The sequence below is a fragment of the Peromyscus californicus genome, unplaced genomic scaffold (assembly GCF_007827085.1).
Source record: "Peromyscus californicus insignis strain IS unplaced genomic scaffold, ASM782708v3 Scaffold_1__1_contigs__length_55948999, whole genome shotgun sequence".
Taxonomy (NCBI): domain Eukaryota; kingdom Metazoa; phylum Chordata; class Mammalia; order Rodentia; family Cricetidae; genus Peromyscus; species Peromyscus californicus.
The window spans coordinates 50,835,975-50,853,573 of NW_026294492.1; the positions used below are offsets into that span (position 1 = coordinate 50,835,975).

At 39.7% G+C, this 17,599-nt stretch overlaps 1 protein-coding gene across 1 annotated transcript in view; it reads left to right on the forward strand.

Moving 5' to 3' along the window:
- The first annotated feature begins 2,657 nt into the window (after nucleotides 1-2,657).
- Nucleotides 2,658-17,599, forward strand: part of LOC128115839 (zinc finger protein 658B-like) — a 47,640-nt gene continuing 32,698 nt past the window's right edge. Inside the window, 4 exon segments of the mRNA XM_052746933.1 lie at nucleotides 2,658-2,779; nucleotides 2,987-3,047; nucleotides 5,147-7,113; nucleotides 9,236-9,243. Coding sequence (XP_052602893.1) covers nucleotides 2,746-2,779; nucleotides 2,987-3,047; nucleotides 5,147-7,113; nucleotides 9,236-9,243 — 2,070 coding nt within the window. The 5' untranslated portion in view covers nucleotides 2,658-2,745.

Here is a 17,599-nt window from a genome sequence, read left to right on the forward strand (position 1 = left end):
AACTCACAGTGTAGACCAGGCTGGCCTCGAACTCACAGAGATTCACCTGCCTGTGCCTCCTGAGTGCTGAGATTAAAGGCATGTGCCACCACCACCCTGCAAGTAACACACACTTCTAAAAGTAACTACCCATTGGAGTCATGGCTGTCCATTGCACTAACAGAAATAGGATTTGTGTGTGGAGCATGGCTTCTCCATTGAGACCAGAGGAGAAGGAGTAGTTTATTGTGTATACCACAGGGGGAAACAGACTAGGCCATAGCTAGATTGGAGATTGTTTAAGTCAGTGAGCTGCAGGTGTCTCTGTTATAAAAAAGGACATGATTGGGCAGGTGAGTGCCTTTCTGTGTAGTTTCCCAGTATGCATTAACTCATTCCATGTGAATGAAGGAAAACCAAATTGGTGGATGTACAGTTTGGGGAGGTTAGCCTGAGCCACTCAAATTTCTGATTGGACAACTCTCTCATGGTGGTAACTGTAAATCTGTTTGTCTCACTTCAATCAGGTGAGAGGATTAAGACACTGGGCATTTGGCTGTGGCTTGTGTATGAGCATACAGCACTCAGCAGCTAACATTTCACACAGGGCATGGTCATACAGTCCCTCTCTCTCTTTTTTTTGAGCTGAGGCTTGAAACCATGGCCTTGAGCTTGCTAGGCAAGTGCTTAACCACTGAGCTAAATCCTCAACTCCCATACAGTCTCCTATAAATGTGGACCCGAGTTCTGTGCAGGATGATGAGTATGGCCCCAAGTTTTGTGCATGATGATGAGTATAGATCTATTTGCAGTGTTCTTCTTCTTCTTCTTCTTCTTCTTCTTCTTCTTCTTCTTCTGCTTCTTCTTTTTCTTCTTCTTTTTCTTTTTAAGATTTATTTATTTATTTATTATGTATACAGTGTTCTGTTTGCATGTATCCCTGCAGTCCAGAAGAGGGAGCCAGATCTTATTACAGATGGTTGTGAGCCACCATATGGGTGCTGGGAATTGAACTCAAGACCTCTGGAAGAATAGCCAGTGTTCTTAACCTCTGAGCCATCTCTCCAGCCCTATTTGCATTCTTCTACATGCAGACATCCAGTTTGACCAGCACCATTTGTTGAACATGCTGTTTTCCAGTGTGTATTCCTGGCTTCTTTATCAAAACCCAGGTGTCCATAGGAGTGTAGATTTATGCCTGGGTCTTCATTTTTTTTTTTTTTTGGTTTTTCGAGACAGGGTTTCTCTGTGTAGCTTTGCGCCTTTCCTGGAACTCGCTTTGGAGACCAGGCTGGCCTCGAACTCACAGAGATCCGCCTGGCTCTGCCTCCCGAGTGCTGGGATTAAAGGCGTGCGCCACCACCGCCCGGCTTTTGGGTCTTCATTTTTATTTCTCTGATGGATGCGTTGGTTTTTATGCCAGTCCCATGTGGTTTTTATCACTATACCTCTGTAGTACAGCAGTGTAGAATGGTGAAACCTCCAGCAGTTCTTTTATTGTTCAGAATTGCTTTAGCTATGCTGGGTTTTTTTTTTTTTCTATCTGATGTTGAGGATTGTCCTTTTGAGGTCTGTAAAGATTGTGTTGGGATTTTGATGGGGATTGCATTGAGCAAGCAGATTGCTTTTGGTAGGATTGCCATTTTTGCTATGTTAATCCTATCGATCTATGAGTGTGGGTGATGTTTCCATCTTTTCATATCTTCTTCAGGTTCTTTCTTCAAAGGCTTGAAGTTTTATGATACAAGCCTTTCACTTGCTTCGTTTGAGTAACCCCAAGATATTTTATATAATTCGAGGCAGTTTTGAAAGGTGTCCTTCCCGTTTTCTTTCTTATTTCCTTTGTCATTTGTACATAGGAGAGCTGTTTATTTTTGTGAGATAATTGTATATCCAGCTACTTTGCTGAAAGTGTTTTTCAGCCATAGGAGTTCCTCTGTGGAATATTTTGGGCCACTTACATACACTATCACATCATCTACAAATAAATATTCTTTGACTTCTTTCTTTCCAGTTTCTATACCCTAGATCTCCTTCAGTTGTCTTATTGCTTTAGCTAAGACTTCCAGATCTGTATTGAATAGACATGGTGAGAGCAGACAGCATTGTCTTGTTCCTGATTTTAGGTGAATAACTTTGAGTTTCTCTCCATTTAATTTGATGATGGCTATAGGCTTGCTGGAAATTGCCTTAATTAGACATTCAAGAGAAGAGACAGCATTGGCTTAGTACTTTATGCCTTATCTGTAATTTTTTTTTTTTTTTTGTTTTTTCAAGACAGGGTTTCTCTCTGTAGTTTTGGTACCTGTCCTTGATCTCATTCTGTAGACCAGGCTGGCCTTGAACTCACAGAGATCTGCCTGGCTCTGCCTCCCCAGTGATGGGATTAAAGGCGTGTGCCACCACTGCCCTGCTCAATTTTTTTTTTTTAAACTAGAAGTTGGGCATTTTCCTGCTGTGCCGTATTCTATTCTTTAGGCACTGGAATGGAAGGTGTCATTCTCTTTTGATGTTTCTTTTTAAAATGAGTTGGTGACTGCATTTGAAATTTACTGACCAATGTCATTGAATGTTTTGAGCACACAGAATTATATAAATATATTCTCAATGAAGTGTACATTTGCAATTCAGTCTCATCATTTCAATTAAGAACATATATATGGGATATTTTAGGATGCAGTGACCTATGAGGATGTGCATGTGAACTTCACTCATGAAGAGTGGGCTTTGCTGGATTCTTCCCAGAAGAGTCTCTACAAAGATGTGATGCTGGAAACCTACTGGAACCTCACTTGTATAGGTAAGTATATGAGCTTTCTGTCACTTTTTAGCTTAAGGGGACAAGCTTTTTTCTTTGGATTGGTGCTCTTCTGTGATTTCACATATGAAAGGGGGAGAATCTGGTGAATAAATCAGGCATGGTAGTAACTTTGATGAAAGATAGTAATTTCAAGTGTGCCTAATTTCCAGTAATATATCACATACATTTTCTGGTACTGTATTTTAGGTTACAAATGGGAAGACCATAATATTGAAGAACACTGTCAGTGCTGTAGAAGAATTGGAAGGTAATTTTCATGTGCAAGCTTGTATGTATGTATGTCTGTGATAAATATCAGATTCCCAGTTGCTGGCTTCCTCCATCACTGATGCAATAAGTCAAATCAAACCAAATTAGTAAATCCAGATTTAAAAAACAGAGCATAGCAAAGCAAAGCACTCCAGGGTCTCTCAGGAAGGCATGAGACAGAATAGGAGAGCACCCCTGGCAGATCTATGGGCCGGGTCTTAAATAGCCAGTAGGCATGGGTATGGTCCCAGACATCCCTAGGGGGAGGAGCCGCTAGTAGTGGGCTTTGTGGAATGGGCCTCCCTGAACTGGAGATTCCAAACTTCAACCTTTTTGGGTCTATATGGGTGCAGGTTCAAGTCTCTATTTCCTGCTGACATGGGATGATGTGGGGAGGGAGTGGGTAGGATTTGTATAGGCCCATGCTCAGCAGGGGTTATGGGTGGAGCAGCATTTGGAAAGCTGCCATCCAGGAGACCTCAGGAATCTGTTTTTTTTTTCCTGACACATGGTTTCTCTGTGTAGCTTTGGTACCTTTCTGGGAACTCACTGTGTAGCCAGACTGGCCTTGAATTCACAGAGGTCTGCCTGCCTCTGCCTCCTGAGTGCTGGGATTAAAGGTGTGTGCCACCACCTCCAGGCACACAATCTGTTCTTGAGGAGACAGAATGCAGGGTGCTAGGAGAAAAAAATAGATTATTGTTATCACTGGTCCTCTGAATGGGGCTACCCATTGGTAGTAGGAAGACTGCCAGAAAGAATGGAACTGAAAAGTTTCCTGGTTGTACAAAAGAGTCAAGGGTGAATGAGTGAAGCATGAGGGCAGATATGCCCTTAATTGGGACATCTTGGAAATCTAGGTTTCAGTTGCTGGTTAGTTGCCCACTTATGCCTAGAGAGGTGGTATCAGCAGTGAAATCCCAGGAGCTTGAGGAGACGACATGGCAAATCTAGGGATGATGTGTTCCAGGAGTACTGGAGCCATAGCATCTGCTGTTTCCCTGGAGTTGAGAGAACATCCATCCTGTGAATGTGTCTTAAGAGTTAAGAGATATGGATCTTTTTATGAGTGGGCAGTTGGGTGAAATCAACTTGTTATTATTCCTCCAGTTGGTGCACTTGCTTGGTTTGCATTTGGAGCTGTTGCAGGGGCTGGTGTATGTGGAGGGCCCTGCCGGTTTGGCCTTGGTCAGGCAGTAAGAATATGCTCAAAATGGGTGCGGTCAAAAATAGGCTCTGGAAACTGATATTAGTTTCCATCAGGCCAGACTTCTTTACAAAGCATCAGAACCATTTTCCTAGGAACTTTCAGATGTATGTAAAACTACTGGAACAGATTTATATCTTGGTGTCATGGTAAAAATCTATGGCCGTGGGTTAAGGCATGAACAGTTTTAAGTCTAAATTCACTGACAGTGGAGGTTGGGTGAGTGAAGGAGGAGGGAGTTGAACATGCCTGCAGGGTTCTATATCCTCTCTAATGCTAACCTATCTCTAAAAGCTGGACCAGTAAAATCCACCGACCTTAGCCAAAATTGCACCTGCCCAGGTAGCTGGCTGCCTGTAATTAGAGTAGTGGTAGACCACGTGATGTTCTCCAGCACAGTTTCAATCTGGAGTCACAAGCCTTACAGGTTTTAAAACATCCAATTAGCAAGACACATTCAGAACATATAAACTCAGGCATTCAAAACCTGTCAGAGACACACATATGTGGCCACACCATTCACACATTTCCACCAACACATTTAAGGACAAGACAAGGAAACATGCCACAACAGATGTGACAGGTTCAATCTTAGCCATGTGTGAGGACTGTCCATCCACTTACTGTCATGCCTTCCATTTATCATATAAGGTATACACAATGATGAGGAGATTGGGTATGTCCAAGACCTTTTATAAGTAAAGCTTCCTTATTAAAGCTAGTGTTCTTCATTTTCTTGTAGTGATTGATTTAACATAGTTTAATGAGAGGAGCACTTTATGAGTGACTTGGAGATGTAGAAACATGAATCTCTATTCCACATCTGTATGACAAACAAAACATTTGACTATGGGAATGCAATGTGAAAACCCTTTGTTATTTTCCTTTAGCAGGTGTGTCATCTGTCCCTCTGGACACAATCCATGTGAGCATAAGGGATATGGAAAGAAGCATTGTAGTTCTGTCTCTCTCAGAACAAGTGGAAGGTATATGGTAGTCCCCACTATGAGAAGACATGATGACTGTGATACAAGTTTACAATTAACTGGTTTTCCAACTTCAGTGGGAATTCATCAACAAACTTCCATTGGAAAAAAACCTTATGAGTACCAGGAATATGGAAATACATCTCTCTCTTTGGGTTCACTGTGTATATGTAGTGAGGCTCTCAGTATAAGAAAATGTTATAAATACAATCAGTGTGGTCCAACTCTTAGTTCTTCAAGTTCTCTTCAAGGATGTGAAAAAACTCATATGTTAAGAGAAAATAATAAATGTGAGTCATCTACCAAAGGCTTTAGCCATTACAGGCATCTTCAAACACACCAAATACCCAATAATGAAGAGAATCTATATGAATATAATCAATGCGATAAAGTCTTTAGATGTGATTGGTCGTTAAAACACCAAAGAACACATTTGGAAGGAAAACCCTGTGATTATAATCAAAGATATAAAGACTTTGCATGTCACAGTCTTCATCAAGTACATAGAATTCAAACTAGGGAGAAAAGGTATGAATCTCAGCAATGTGATAAAGCCTTTGCATGTCCCATAATACATAATAGAAGTTACACTGGAGAGAAACCCTATGAATGTAATCACTGTGGTAAAGCCTTTGCAGAGAACAGAAGCCTTCATAGTCATGTAAGGTTTCATACTGTAGAGAAACCCTATAAATGCAATCAGTGTGGTAAAGCCTTTAGAGGGAACAATCATCTTCTCCGTCATGAAAGAATTCATACTGGAAAGAAACCCTATGAATGTCATGAATGTGGTAAAGCTTTTGCACAAAAGAGTTATCTTCTCATTCATGAAAGAGTTCATAATGGAGAGAAACCTTATGCATGTAATCAATGTGGTAAAGCCTTTCCATATAATAGTCATCTTCTCACTCACTTAAAAATTCATACTGGAGAGAAACCGTATGAATGTAATCAATGTGGCAAACGCTTTGCACAGAAGAGTCATCTTCTCAGTCATGAAAGAATTCATACCGGAGAGAAACCCTATGAATGTAATCAGTGTGGTAAAGCCTTTGCACAAAAGAGTCATCTTCTCAGTCATGTAAGAATACATACTGGAGAGAAACCCTATGAATGTAATCAATGTGGTAAAGCCTTTGCAGGGAAGAGAAATCTTCACAAACATGAAATAATACATACTGGAGAGAAACCCTATGAATGTATTGAATGTGGTAAAGCCTTTGCAGAGAAGAGAGATCTTCACAGACATGAAATAATTCATACTGGAGAGAAACCCTATGAATGTAATGAATGTGGTAAAACCTTTGCACAGAAGAGTCATCTTCATACTCATGCAAGTCTTCATACTGGAGAGAAACCCTATGAATGTAATCAATGTGGTAAAGCCTTTGCATTGAAGAGTTATCTTCTCAGTCATGTAAGAATACATACTGGAGAGAAACCCTATGAATGTAATGAATGTGGTAAAGCCTTTGCAGTGAAGACAAATCTTCACAGACATAAAATAATTCATACTGGAGAGAAACCCTATGAATGTAATCAATGTGGTAAAGCCTTTGCATGGAAGAGTCTTCTTCACAGACATGAAATAATACATACTGGAGAGAAACCCTATGAATGTAATGAATGTGGTAAAACCTTTGTACAGAAGAGTCATCTTCATGCTCATGCAAGTCTTCATACTGGAGAGAAACCCTATGAATGTAATCAATGTGGTAAAGCCTTTGCATTGAAGAGTCATCTTCTCAGTCATGAAAGAATTCATAATGGTGAGAAACCCTATGAATGTAATCAATGTGGTAAAGCCTTTGCATTGAAGGGTCATCTTCACAGTCATGAAAGAATTCATAATGGTGAGAAACCCTATGAATGTAATGAATGTAGTAAAACCTTTGCAGAGAAGAGAAATCTTCACAGACATAAAATAATTCATACTGGAGAGAAACCCTATGAATGTAATCAATGTGGTAAAAAGCCTTTGCAGAGAAGAGAAATCTTCACAGACATGAAATAATACATACTGAACCCTACATACTGAAATAATACATAGGAACCCTAACTAGGATGAGTTAGGACCAGGATTGTGGGGTATTGCTGTGACAAACCTGCCAGTGTTTTTGGAGGTGTTGTGGCAAGACTTTGGAACTAAGAGCATGGTCGGATGTTCTGTGGGTGCTTGGGAGACAAGAATGTTGAGAGCAGTACCAAGTTTGGGGGCCTGGCTTGTGACATTTCAGAGGGAAGTACCTATCAGGGCCATTTGTTATTTTGAATTAAGATCCTGTGGTTCCCGGTTAGCTGGGGTTGAAGAATCAGCTGTGACTAACAAGGGACCAGAACTACTAAAGTGAAACTTTGCTTTGCTGGGATACTTGATGCTGGTCAGCTCGAGCTAAGAAATTATCGGTGACTAAGAAGAGAGCTGAATCACTGAGGGAAAATCTTCTGGGAAGTGTTTCCTGAGAGGACAGAGAAGCTGTGTTCCAGAAGCAGCAAAATGGTACCCTGTGCTGGCAGCAGGACTTGGTAATGTGTCAAAGTCACCCAGGTGGTGACTTGAAGGGGTCCTGGGGAACAGCTGAGAGGTTTGGCACTGTGAGAGGCCAGGAAAGGTCATTGATAAAGGTGCTGCCTCAAAGCTGTTGAGGCACAGGATCGAAGGGGGTCATACAAAGAAGCTGAGGCTTGGCACCATGAGGAGAGCCTATGAGAGGCTATTGGTGAAAGTGCAGCCCAGTTGCAGAGAGGACCCCAGCATTTTGGAGATGCCAGTACAATGGGATGACCACTAAGAACAGCAGCAGCTGTGGAGTGCAGCCAGCTGGAGCCTGGAAGACAAGCTGTGTGTGCTACAGAGGGCAGAGCTGGGGAAGTGACCCAGACATTTGGAGGAGTCCAGAAGATAGTGAGTGGATCCCAGCCATTGGACATTTGGAATTTTGTTTTGCTTTGATTTGATTGTGACAGTGCCCTGATTTCTCCCTCTTGAAGTAAAACAGTATTTTACTGGAGCTCACAGTTGAGAGACTTTGGATTTTTAAGGGACTCAAATTTTTTTTTTTTTTTTTTTTTTTTTTGTTTTTCGAGACAGGGTTTCTCTGTAGCTTTGCGCCTTTCCTTGAACTCGCTTTGGAGACCAGGCTGGCCTCGAACTCACAGAGATCCGCCTGACTCTGCCTCCCGAGTGCTGGGATTAAAGGCGTGCGCCACCACCGCCCGGTGGGACTCAAATTTTAATGTGTTTGAATTTGTAAAGACTGTGGGACTTTTAAAGTTATTTATATTTTTAATGTGACGTCTTGGGGATGAATAAGAAAGGAGGTATTGTGGCTTTAAAAGTGACGTATTTATGTGTCAGGTTGACAAGGGGTCAAGTTGACAAGTTGTACTGGCTGGCTTTGTATGTCAACTTGGCAGAAGCTAAAGCCATCAGAGAGGAAGGTGCCTCAGTGAGGAAATGGTGAGGAAATGCCTCCATGAGATCCAGCTGTAAGACATTTTCTCAATTAGTGATCAATGGGGGAAGGCCAAGTCCACTGTGAGTGGTGCCATCCCTGGGCTGCTAGCCCTGGGTTGTATAAGAAAGCAGGATGAGCAAGCCAGTAAGCAGCACCCTCCATGGCCTCTGCATCAGCTTCTGCCTCCAGGATCCTGCCCTGTGGGAGTTTCTGTTCTGACTTCCTCCAATGAGGGAGTATGATCTGGAAGTATAAACCAAATAAACCCTTTTCTCCCCAAATTGCCTTTTGGTCATAGTGTTTTGTTGCAGCAATAGAAACCCTAACTAAGACAGCAAGGTCCCAGGCTGGGCCCCCAGTGCATGATGAGTCCTGTACATACTCTGGGGTCTGGGAAGGTTGTCTCTGAGGCTTTGATCTGCAGAAGTGAAGCATGAGACTGAACGGCTGAGCTGTGTTCTCAGAGGCCCTGAGCCTGCATCTGCTGCATCTGCAGGATCTGGCTGAGAATGCACTGCACATCCTCATCCCTGAGGTAAGATGGTACGGGACACAGGCAGAGCTGAGAGAATGAGAGAAGAGAGAGAAGCAAGGAGGGAGAAAGAGAAGGAGACACCCAGGGCCAGTCAGCCAGCCACCAGCCTGCCAGCCACCGAGGAAGAGTGAAAATAGGGCATACAGAATGAAAGATAAAAAGCTCTGACAGCTTAAGTTAAGTCATAAGAGCGAGTGGGACAAGCATAAAATAAGGCCTGAGCGTTCATAACTAATAATCTGTGTGTCATGATGTGGGAGCTGGTTGTTGGCTCAAAATAAAGCCTGCGACACCTCTGTGCTCCCAACATGCAGCCATTCTATAATCAGCATTAGCATGTGACTCCACCTGTTATTTTCCAAGTTGAGGTACAAATGAGTAGTCTTGGGAAACTAGATTATGTGATCCATAAATCCTATCATATGCCAGATCGAACATTATTGCCCCGGCCAGCAGGGCTTCAAGGGGTACTCGACCACCCTAAGGAGGGAATGTAGGGACAGGAGATACAAAGGAAATACACCAAGTCTAGATTCTGATCAACGTGCAACTTTATTTTTCTTCCGGAGGGTTTATATAGTTCCTGCAGGGTGGGGGGAGCAAGAAGCTGTTATTTGCATAGGGTGGGGCAAGTTAACAGGATGTTTTTATAGGATTTTTACAGGGTGAAAGGGTCAAGGCCTCTGACTCAATGTCCTGTTGCTAGGCAACCTGACTGTAAGATGATCTAGTTCTCTGTCTTATCGGGGGTCTGTATTTTCCCATTAACTAGAGATTCTGTCCTTGTCCCTGACACATTATTGAGGACTAAGGGGGTCCAACCCCTTTATAGTTCCCTCCCAGATTCCCGAAAGAATCTACAGCCAGCTGATAATTCATCTTTGATGAAAGGAAATGAATCTATGTACATGAAGCTTCTTAGTCCAGACACTTTATTATTCTGTGTCAGTTCTCTCTCTACAAGCTTCTGTTTTCTTTTAGCTCCTTTCTTGCCAGATTTCTCTCTATATTCATCTATTGCTCCCTCTAAGTTCTATCTTAATTCTCTCATCTTAATTCTGCCTCATCTAGGTCCTTTTCAATTCGTTCTTACCTAGCTAGTACTTCCCCATCTGACTCTTCCTCATCTTCCATCTGTCCACACGTTCTCTCTGTCAAAATCCTCTTTATCCCTCTCTGTTCTCTGTCTCTCAGTTCTCCACGTCCCCCCTAAATCTCCCAGGAATCCAGTTATAAACCCAAGCCACAGCAATCCCCTGTTGAGCAAGGTCACCAGGCCTGAATTCTACGGGGTCATCAAGGCAGGTAAGAATACTCCTCAGGCAGTGACCACCAGGCTTTCTTTTACAACCCAAAATGGGAGTGGCAAAAGAGGAGGTCAACTGAGTGCTAATGACCAGTTAGTATATCCCAAAGGGGATCTACGTGCTTAGTTCACATTCCTAGAAGTGGTTAGGTAAGAAGTTAGGGGTCTATTAGTAAGGTTGTAAAAGAAAGGAGGGTCTCACCCTAAATTGCACAAGAAATAAAGCTATCTGCCTGACCTAAGAGACAGGTGTAGTTTCATTCAGCCTTGGATGATTGGTAGGCGTTTTATTTAAATACACTGTTAGGAGTTCTTTGGAAGCACACAAGTAAATAATTTTAGGAACGGGCATATATATATATGAAAGCTAAAATATCACCAAGACTTCTTAAGTCATGGCTTGATCTTTGGAGAAGCCCTGGAGTTTTCAAAGTAGTAGCTTTTGTAGTAGTAGCTGAATTCCATTACGTTTTCCTGCAGCGTGCAGCAGAACTTGCCATTCAAGTGTTAATGTGGCTTGCATGAAACTTCAGTGGAAGGCCTGTAGACAGGATGTAGATGTATCCAACCTTCTTATTAAATAAGAAACACAGAACCAATGCAAAGAAGAAAGCCAAGAGGTCAGAGCTAAGAGCTAAAACCTTACCCTTCCTCCTGCAGTGGTCCTACCTCTCCGAACCAGAGCTACCCCTGTGTTAAAGTCTTTATATAGAGTTCCTGTCCTGCCTTCTCATTGGTTGTAAACCCAACCACATGACCGCCTCCTCACAGCCTGTCTGTATAGGCCTCCAGGTTTTCCATGATTGGTATTAAGATTAAAGGCATGTGTATCCAATAATGGCTGTATCCCTGAACACACAGAGACTTACCCAGCTCTGCCTACCAAGTGCTGGAATTACAAGCATACGCTACCACTGCCCTGCTTTCCTATGGCTTGCTAATAGCTCTGACCCCCGGGCAACTTTATTTATTAACATACAAATAACATTTTAATACAAATAAAATATCACCATATTTCCCCTTTTCTATTTTAATAAAAAGGGAAAAAAAGAAAAAGCTTATAACTAATATAAGAAAAACTATATACAAAAGGACAATAACTATATACAATATATACAAGTAATAAATACCTAAACAATGTCTAGTCCATTTGTATGTGACAAATTCAGAGAAAATAATTTCATTATCTATCCTGTTTTGGTAAGTCCAAAATGTATCCTAATTAATCTTCAACTATAACTAACTAACCTTCAACTATAACTAACTAATCTTCAACTCCCTCAGAGACCCAAGAAGGAAATAATATTAGCTAACAAAAATAAAAACAGGAAGTGCACATAAGCAACTTCCAAAAAATTTGTGAGTTGACAGAAACAGACAGCTGTCTGGACAGTCACCTGAAGTTTCTCCGAAGTGCTGGGGCATCATCTTCAGCCTATAGGCTTAGCATATCTGACAGACTCATTTGTGAAGTAGGATGTACACAAGGTCATCAGTTCAACCTCACATTGAGTGAGAGTAGTCCATGTACCAGAAACACCTGAATTCCACTAGTGTCATGTCATGATTCAGGATTTTAAATTCTGGAAATTGTTGATGGTTTTTTAATTCAGCTGTCTATTCTTCTTGGCTGTGTATATATGGCTTCATCTCAGCATCCCATTCTTCTCCATATCCCTTTATCAAATGCCAGTCTACTATTGAGAGGCGTGAGCTTAGTTACTCTTCAAGAATAACTGTTTCAGCTGCTGTTTCATTGCACATCAGAGGCCATCGGCCCACTGCCTGTTCAGCTGCCTTTGAAGAAAAGGGCACTGTACCTTTTTCGAATTGCGAAGGCCACTTCAGGGACGGTGCCATATTGTCCTGGCCTCTGAAGATGCCTTTTGATAAAGCCATAACCACACTTGTTTTGGCAAGAATCAGTAATCCTTTGTTTTATGTCCTGTCTGTCCATTTTGTCCTGTTGATTCGAGGATACTTTGTTGTCCAGTGGCTAACTTTTGCCACAATGAAAGTTAACTCCATATGCAGTTTCTTCAATGCCCATATTTTCTCTGAAGTAGATTGGTACTGCCAGGAGCCGACATGTCTCATAGTCATAACAAAAAAAGAAAAATTTTCTAAGTTATTAAAACATTTTAAATGCCATATTCTGTAGATCTCTGAAGGGTTTGAAGATAACCTGTCTATCTAAAATATATCTACTCAATCTTGAAAACATACCTAATATAACTACAAGTTCTATTATAATATCTAACTACTAACTTTCATTTCTTTATATCCTAATAGTTGGTAATAACATTCAAGGATCAGAAAATTGAATTACATTGTTAGATGAATGGTACAATTAGAAAAATATATATAACATTTTCTAACAATATCAATTTCAATATATATAATTTGTATACAATATAAAACAATCCAATCCAATGTAAAGTATTTAAAACTAGTAATTGTCTTTTTCTTCTTCTTTCTTTCTCTTTTTTTTTAAAACAAGAACCTTAAATCTAATCTCCTTTGCTTAGCCTTTTTCCTAACCCTTGACAACAACTTGTAACCAACCCCCCTAATCAATGAAAATTATCCCAGACCCAAAACCCATTAAAAGACCAAAAAAACCAACTGCCCCACACCACCTCTTTGGGAATGTGGGCGTCGTATTCTTGAAATTGCTTCCTGCTGGGTATGGGCGAAGGTATCTTTATCCTGAAAGAAAAATTTTAGGTTAATTGTCAAATTCTAGGAAAGGTAAATATATCCTTCATTATCCAGTCTGTGTATAATGCCAAAATTCAGGGTTTATCTCAAATCCTTATTCAAGTAGTCTTTGAGACTGGATCATCTCAGCTAGCTCTTCTCAAAATTGCTCTGAGCACTTTGTAGTTCAAAGCTGATCTGTAGATGATGTTTGTCAGCTTAGTGATGTTATTATTGTCCACGTGGAATTGTTGTTGTGGGGCCCCATCTTCTTCCTGGAGACTTCAGTTGATGTTAGGCCTAACCGTGATTTCCTGCAAAAAACTGATAAGAGACTCGAACACAAAGACTATATATGCGACTTTTTAGAATTAGTTAGTACTCTATATGACCATTTATATCTTAACAAAGTTTAAAATGTATATATATCTATATATATTGATCTTGTAAATTTTGATATAAAATTCATACTTTAAGAAAAGTTTAAAGAATCAGAATAGAATCAAAGAGTTGAGATTCGTAATAGAATAGTCCCTTAATTAATATGGCTTTTCTCCTGTCCCATAGCAGAAGATGGCTCTTTTCTTCTGGCATGATACAGGGAGTTTGCATTTTCCTTTTAACAACATGCTTGAGTTTAAAGAAGGAGAGAGCCATTCTCCAACTCCAAAGTCAGCTTTAAATTTTAATTGAACTGGGACTATTAGAAGTTAAATAGTGTTAAATCTTTAAAGAAAAGCAGAAACAAACATTTAGGAAGACATAAAATTTTTTTAGATAACATACCCATATGCCATTTCACTCTGTTTCTTAGGATAGATGATTTGTTCCTTCTCTTCAGTTGTCTCATTTGTCCAGTGTTCTTCAAATTCCTTAACCTTCATTCTCCTAAAAGACAAAAACAAAAACCTTTCCTCAAGGTTTTTTGGGGATGTTCCTTTTTTACAAGTTATCTGATTAAATGAAAAGGCATGTGTTACTGATGTAAGTTAGTTTAAATTGGATGTTTACGATAGTTGATGAACTATCACCTCCTCTAATTAAGAGGTCTCTCTTGTTCAAATCGAACCTTTATCAATTTTGATGGTACCCACAACTTATCTTCTCCTGTAGAAATAAAAGCAAAACCTCGTCCCCATCGTAACACATACCCTGGTTTCCATTCTGAGGTCAGCACATCCTTAAAGTATATAGGTTGATTTAATTCTTTAGTTTTTTCTATTATCCAATGTCTCTCTGCAGCTGTTGTTCCTTTCTCATTGGCATTGAGAAAATTCAAAGTTAATAGAGCATTATGTAGTCTATTTCTGGGGGTTTTTGTTACTCCTTTTTGTTTATTTAGCATATCCTTTAGAGTTCTGTTTGATCTTTCTATAACTGCTTGACCTGTAGGATTATGTGGTATACCTGTAACATGGTTTATATTATAATAAGCAAAAAACTGTTTCATTTTAACAGAGACATATGATGGAGCATTATCAGTTTTGATTTGTGCAGGTAAACCCATGATGGCCATAACTTCTAGCAAATGAGTGATTACAGAATCAGCTTTTTCAGAACTCAAAGCAGTTGCCCATTGAAATCCTGAATAAGTATCGATAGTGTGGTGTACATATTTCAGTTTTCCAAATTCTGCAAAGTGAAACACGTCCATCTGCCAGATTTTATTCCTCTGAGTACCCTTTGGGTTACATCCTGCTGGTAATGGTGTTTGATTGTAGAAGGAACAAGTAGGACATTTCTTTACTATTTCTTTGGCTTGTTGCCAGGTTATGGAAAAATCCTTTTTTAAACCTTTACTATTGACATGATGTTTTTTATGAAATTCTGAGGCCTCCAGCACATTTCCTATCAATAATTTATCAATCTCATCATTGCCTTGTGCTAGAGGGCCTGGCAGACCAGTATGGGATCGGATGTGAGTTATATATAAAGGATGACTCCTTTTTCTGATTGTATCTTGTAATTGAATAAATAATGAAGTTAATTCTGAAGCATCGTGGATAAATTCTGCAGTCTCAATATGTAATACTACTCTTTCAGCATACTGAGAGTCAGTTACTATATTGAGAGGTTCTGAAAAATCCATTAATACCAACAGAATATCATACAATTCTGATTTTTGAACTGAATTATAAGGACTTTGAACCACTTTACTTAAATTTTCTGATTTGTAACCTGCCTTTCCTTGTTTGTTGGCATCTGTATAAAATGTACGAACTCCAGATATGGGTTTTTTCCTCACAATTCGAGGCAAGATCCAATCAGCTCTCTTTATAAGATCAATTCTATTGCTTTTGGGATATTTGCTGTTAATTTCTCCCAAAAAATTACTACAAGCTTTTTGCCAAGCTTCATTTTCTATCCATAATTTTTCAATGTCCTCCTTAGTTAAAGGTACGACAATTTCTGCTGGGTCTATTCCTGCTAATTGACGAAGTCTCAATTTTCCTTTCCAAATCAAGTCAGAGATTTTTTCCACATAAGTTTTTAAATTTTCATTTGGTTTATTTGGTAAAAATATCCATTCCAATATAATATCTTCCCTTTGCATTAATATTCCTGTTGGGGAATGCCTAGAAGGTAAAATAACCAAAATGCAATCCAGCTTTGGATCAATACGATCTATGTGCCCTTCATGTACTTTCTTTTCTACCAAGGCCAATTCTTTCTCAGCTTCAGGTGATAATTCTCTTGGACTATTTAAGTCCTTATCACCTTCTAAGGTTTTAAACAAATTATTCAGTTCATCATTTTTTACCCCAACAATAGTTCTTAGATGAGAAATGTCTCCAAATAATCTTTGAAAGTCATTAAGAGTCTGTAGTCGATCTCTCCTAATTTGCACTTTTTGAGGTCTAATTTTTTTTTAAAGATTTATTTATTTATTATATACACAGAAGAGGGCGCCAGATCAAGCCACCATGTGGGTGCTGGGAATTGAACTCAGGACCTCTGGAAGAGCAGTTGGTGCTCTTAACCTCTGAGCCATCTCTCCAGCCCGAGGTCTAATTTTTTGAAGTTCTATTTTATATCCTAAATAATTAATAGAATCTCCTCTTTGTACCTTTTCTAAAGCAATTTGTAATCCCCAGCAAGCAAAATTTTCTTTACTTTTTCAAACATTCTTTCTAAAGTATCTGCATTTGAATCAGCTAATAAAATGTCATCCATATAATGATAAATTATAGATTTAGGAAATTTTTTACGTACCACTTCTAATGGCTGTTTTACAAAATATTGGCACAAAGTTGGGCTATTCAACATTCCCTGTGGGAGAACCCTCCATTGAAATCTTTTAACCGGTTGAGAATTATTATAAGTAGGCACTGTGAAAGCAAATCTTTCTCTGTCTTTTTCTTGTAAGGGTATTGAAAAGAAACAGTCTTTTAAATCAATAACTATGAGAGGCCAGCCTTTTGGTAACAGAGTAGGTAAAGGAATTCCAGAATGTAAAGAGCCCATTGGCTGAATTACTTTGTTAATTGCTCTAAGGTCTGTTATCATTCTCCATTTACCAGATTTTTTTTTTTATAACAAATACAGGAGAATTCCAAGGGCTGGTTGATTCTTCAATATGATGAGCATTTAACTGTTCTTCCACCAGCTCTTGTAAAGCCTGGAGTTTCTCTGTTGTTAAAGGCCATTGCTGAACCCATACAGGCTTGTCTGTTGACCATTTTAAAGGTAGAGCTGTTAATGTTTTTGGAAGATTATCAGTTGTTGTGCCCTGTTCTTGTATGACATGGATGGCTGGTGAGCACTCATTAGAATAATATCTTTTAATATTTCTCTCAGAAACATGTACTAATTTATGATTTGTTTCTGAGATTGGAGGGATATTAATCTGAGTATTCCATTGTTGTAACAAGTCTTGACCCCACAGGTTCATAGCTATGTTAGCCATATATGGTTTTAATTTTCCTTTCTGTCCTTCTGGACCTATACATTCAAGCCATCTTACACTTTGTTTCACTCTAGATAATGTTCCAATTCCTAAGAGTTGAATGTTTACCTCCTGAAGAGGCCAAGTTGGATGCCAAAATTCTGGTGCAATTATGGTAATGTCAGCACCTGTGTCTACCAGACCAGACAACAAAACATCATTTATTTTTATTGTTAGTTTTGGTCTTTGTTCATTAATAGAAGTTTGCCAAAAAATTTTCTTTATGTTTTTTCCTGTATTTCCTATTTTCTCTGTTTCATCATCTCGACTAACATGATTTATTCCAATAGACATTTGGTTATTTAGTTGCTTTGAGTAGGGGTTTCCTCTACAACTGCAGGAAAGGTTTGAACTGGATTTACTGTGGGGGCCTGCCTGAGGCCCCTCTGGGAGTTTCCCGAAGCTCGAGGCA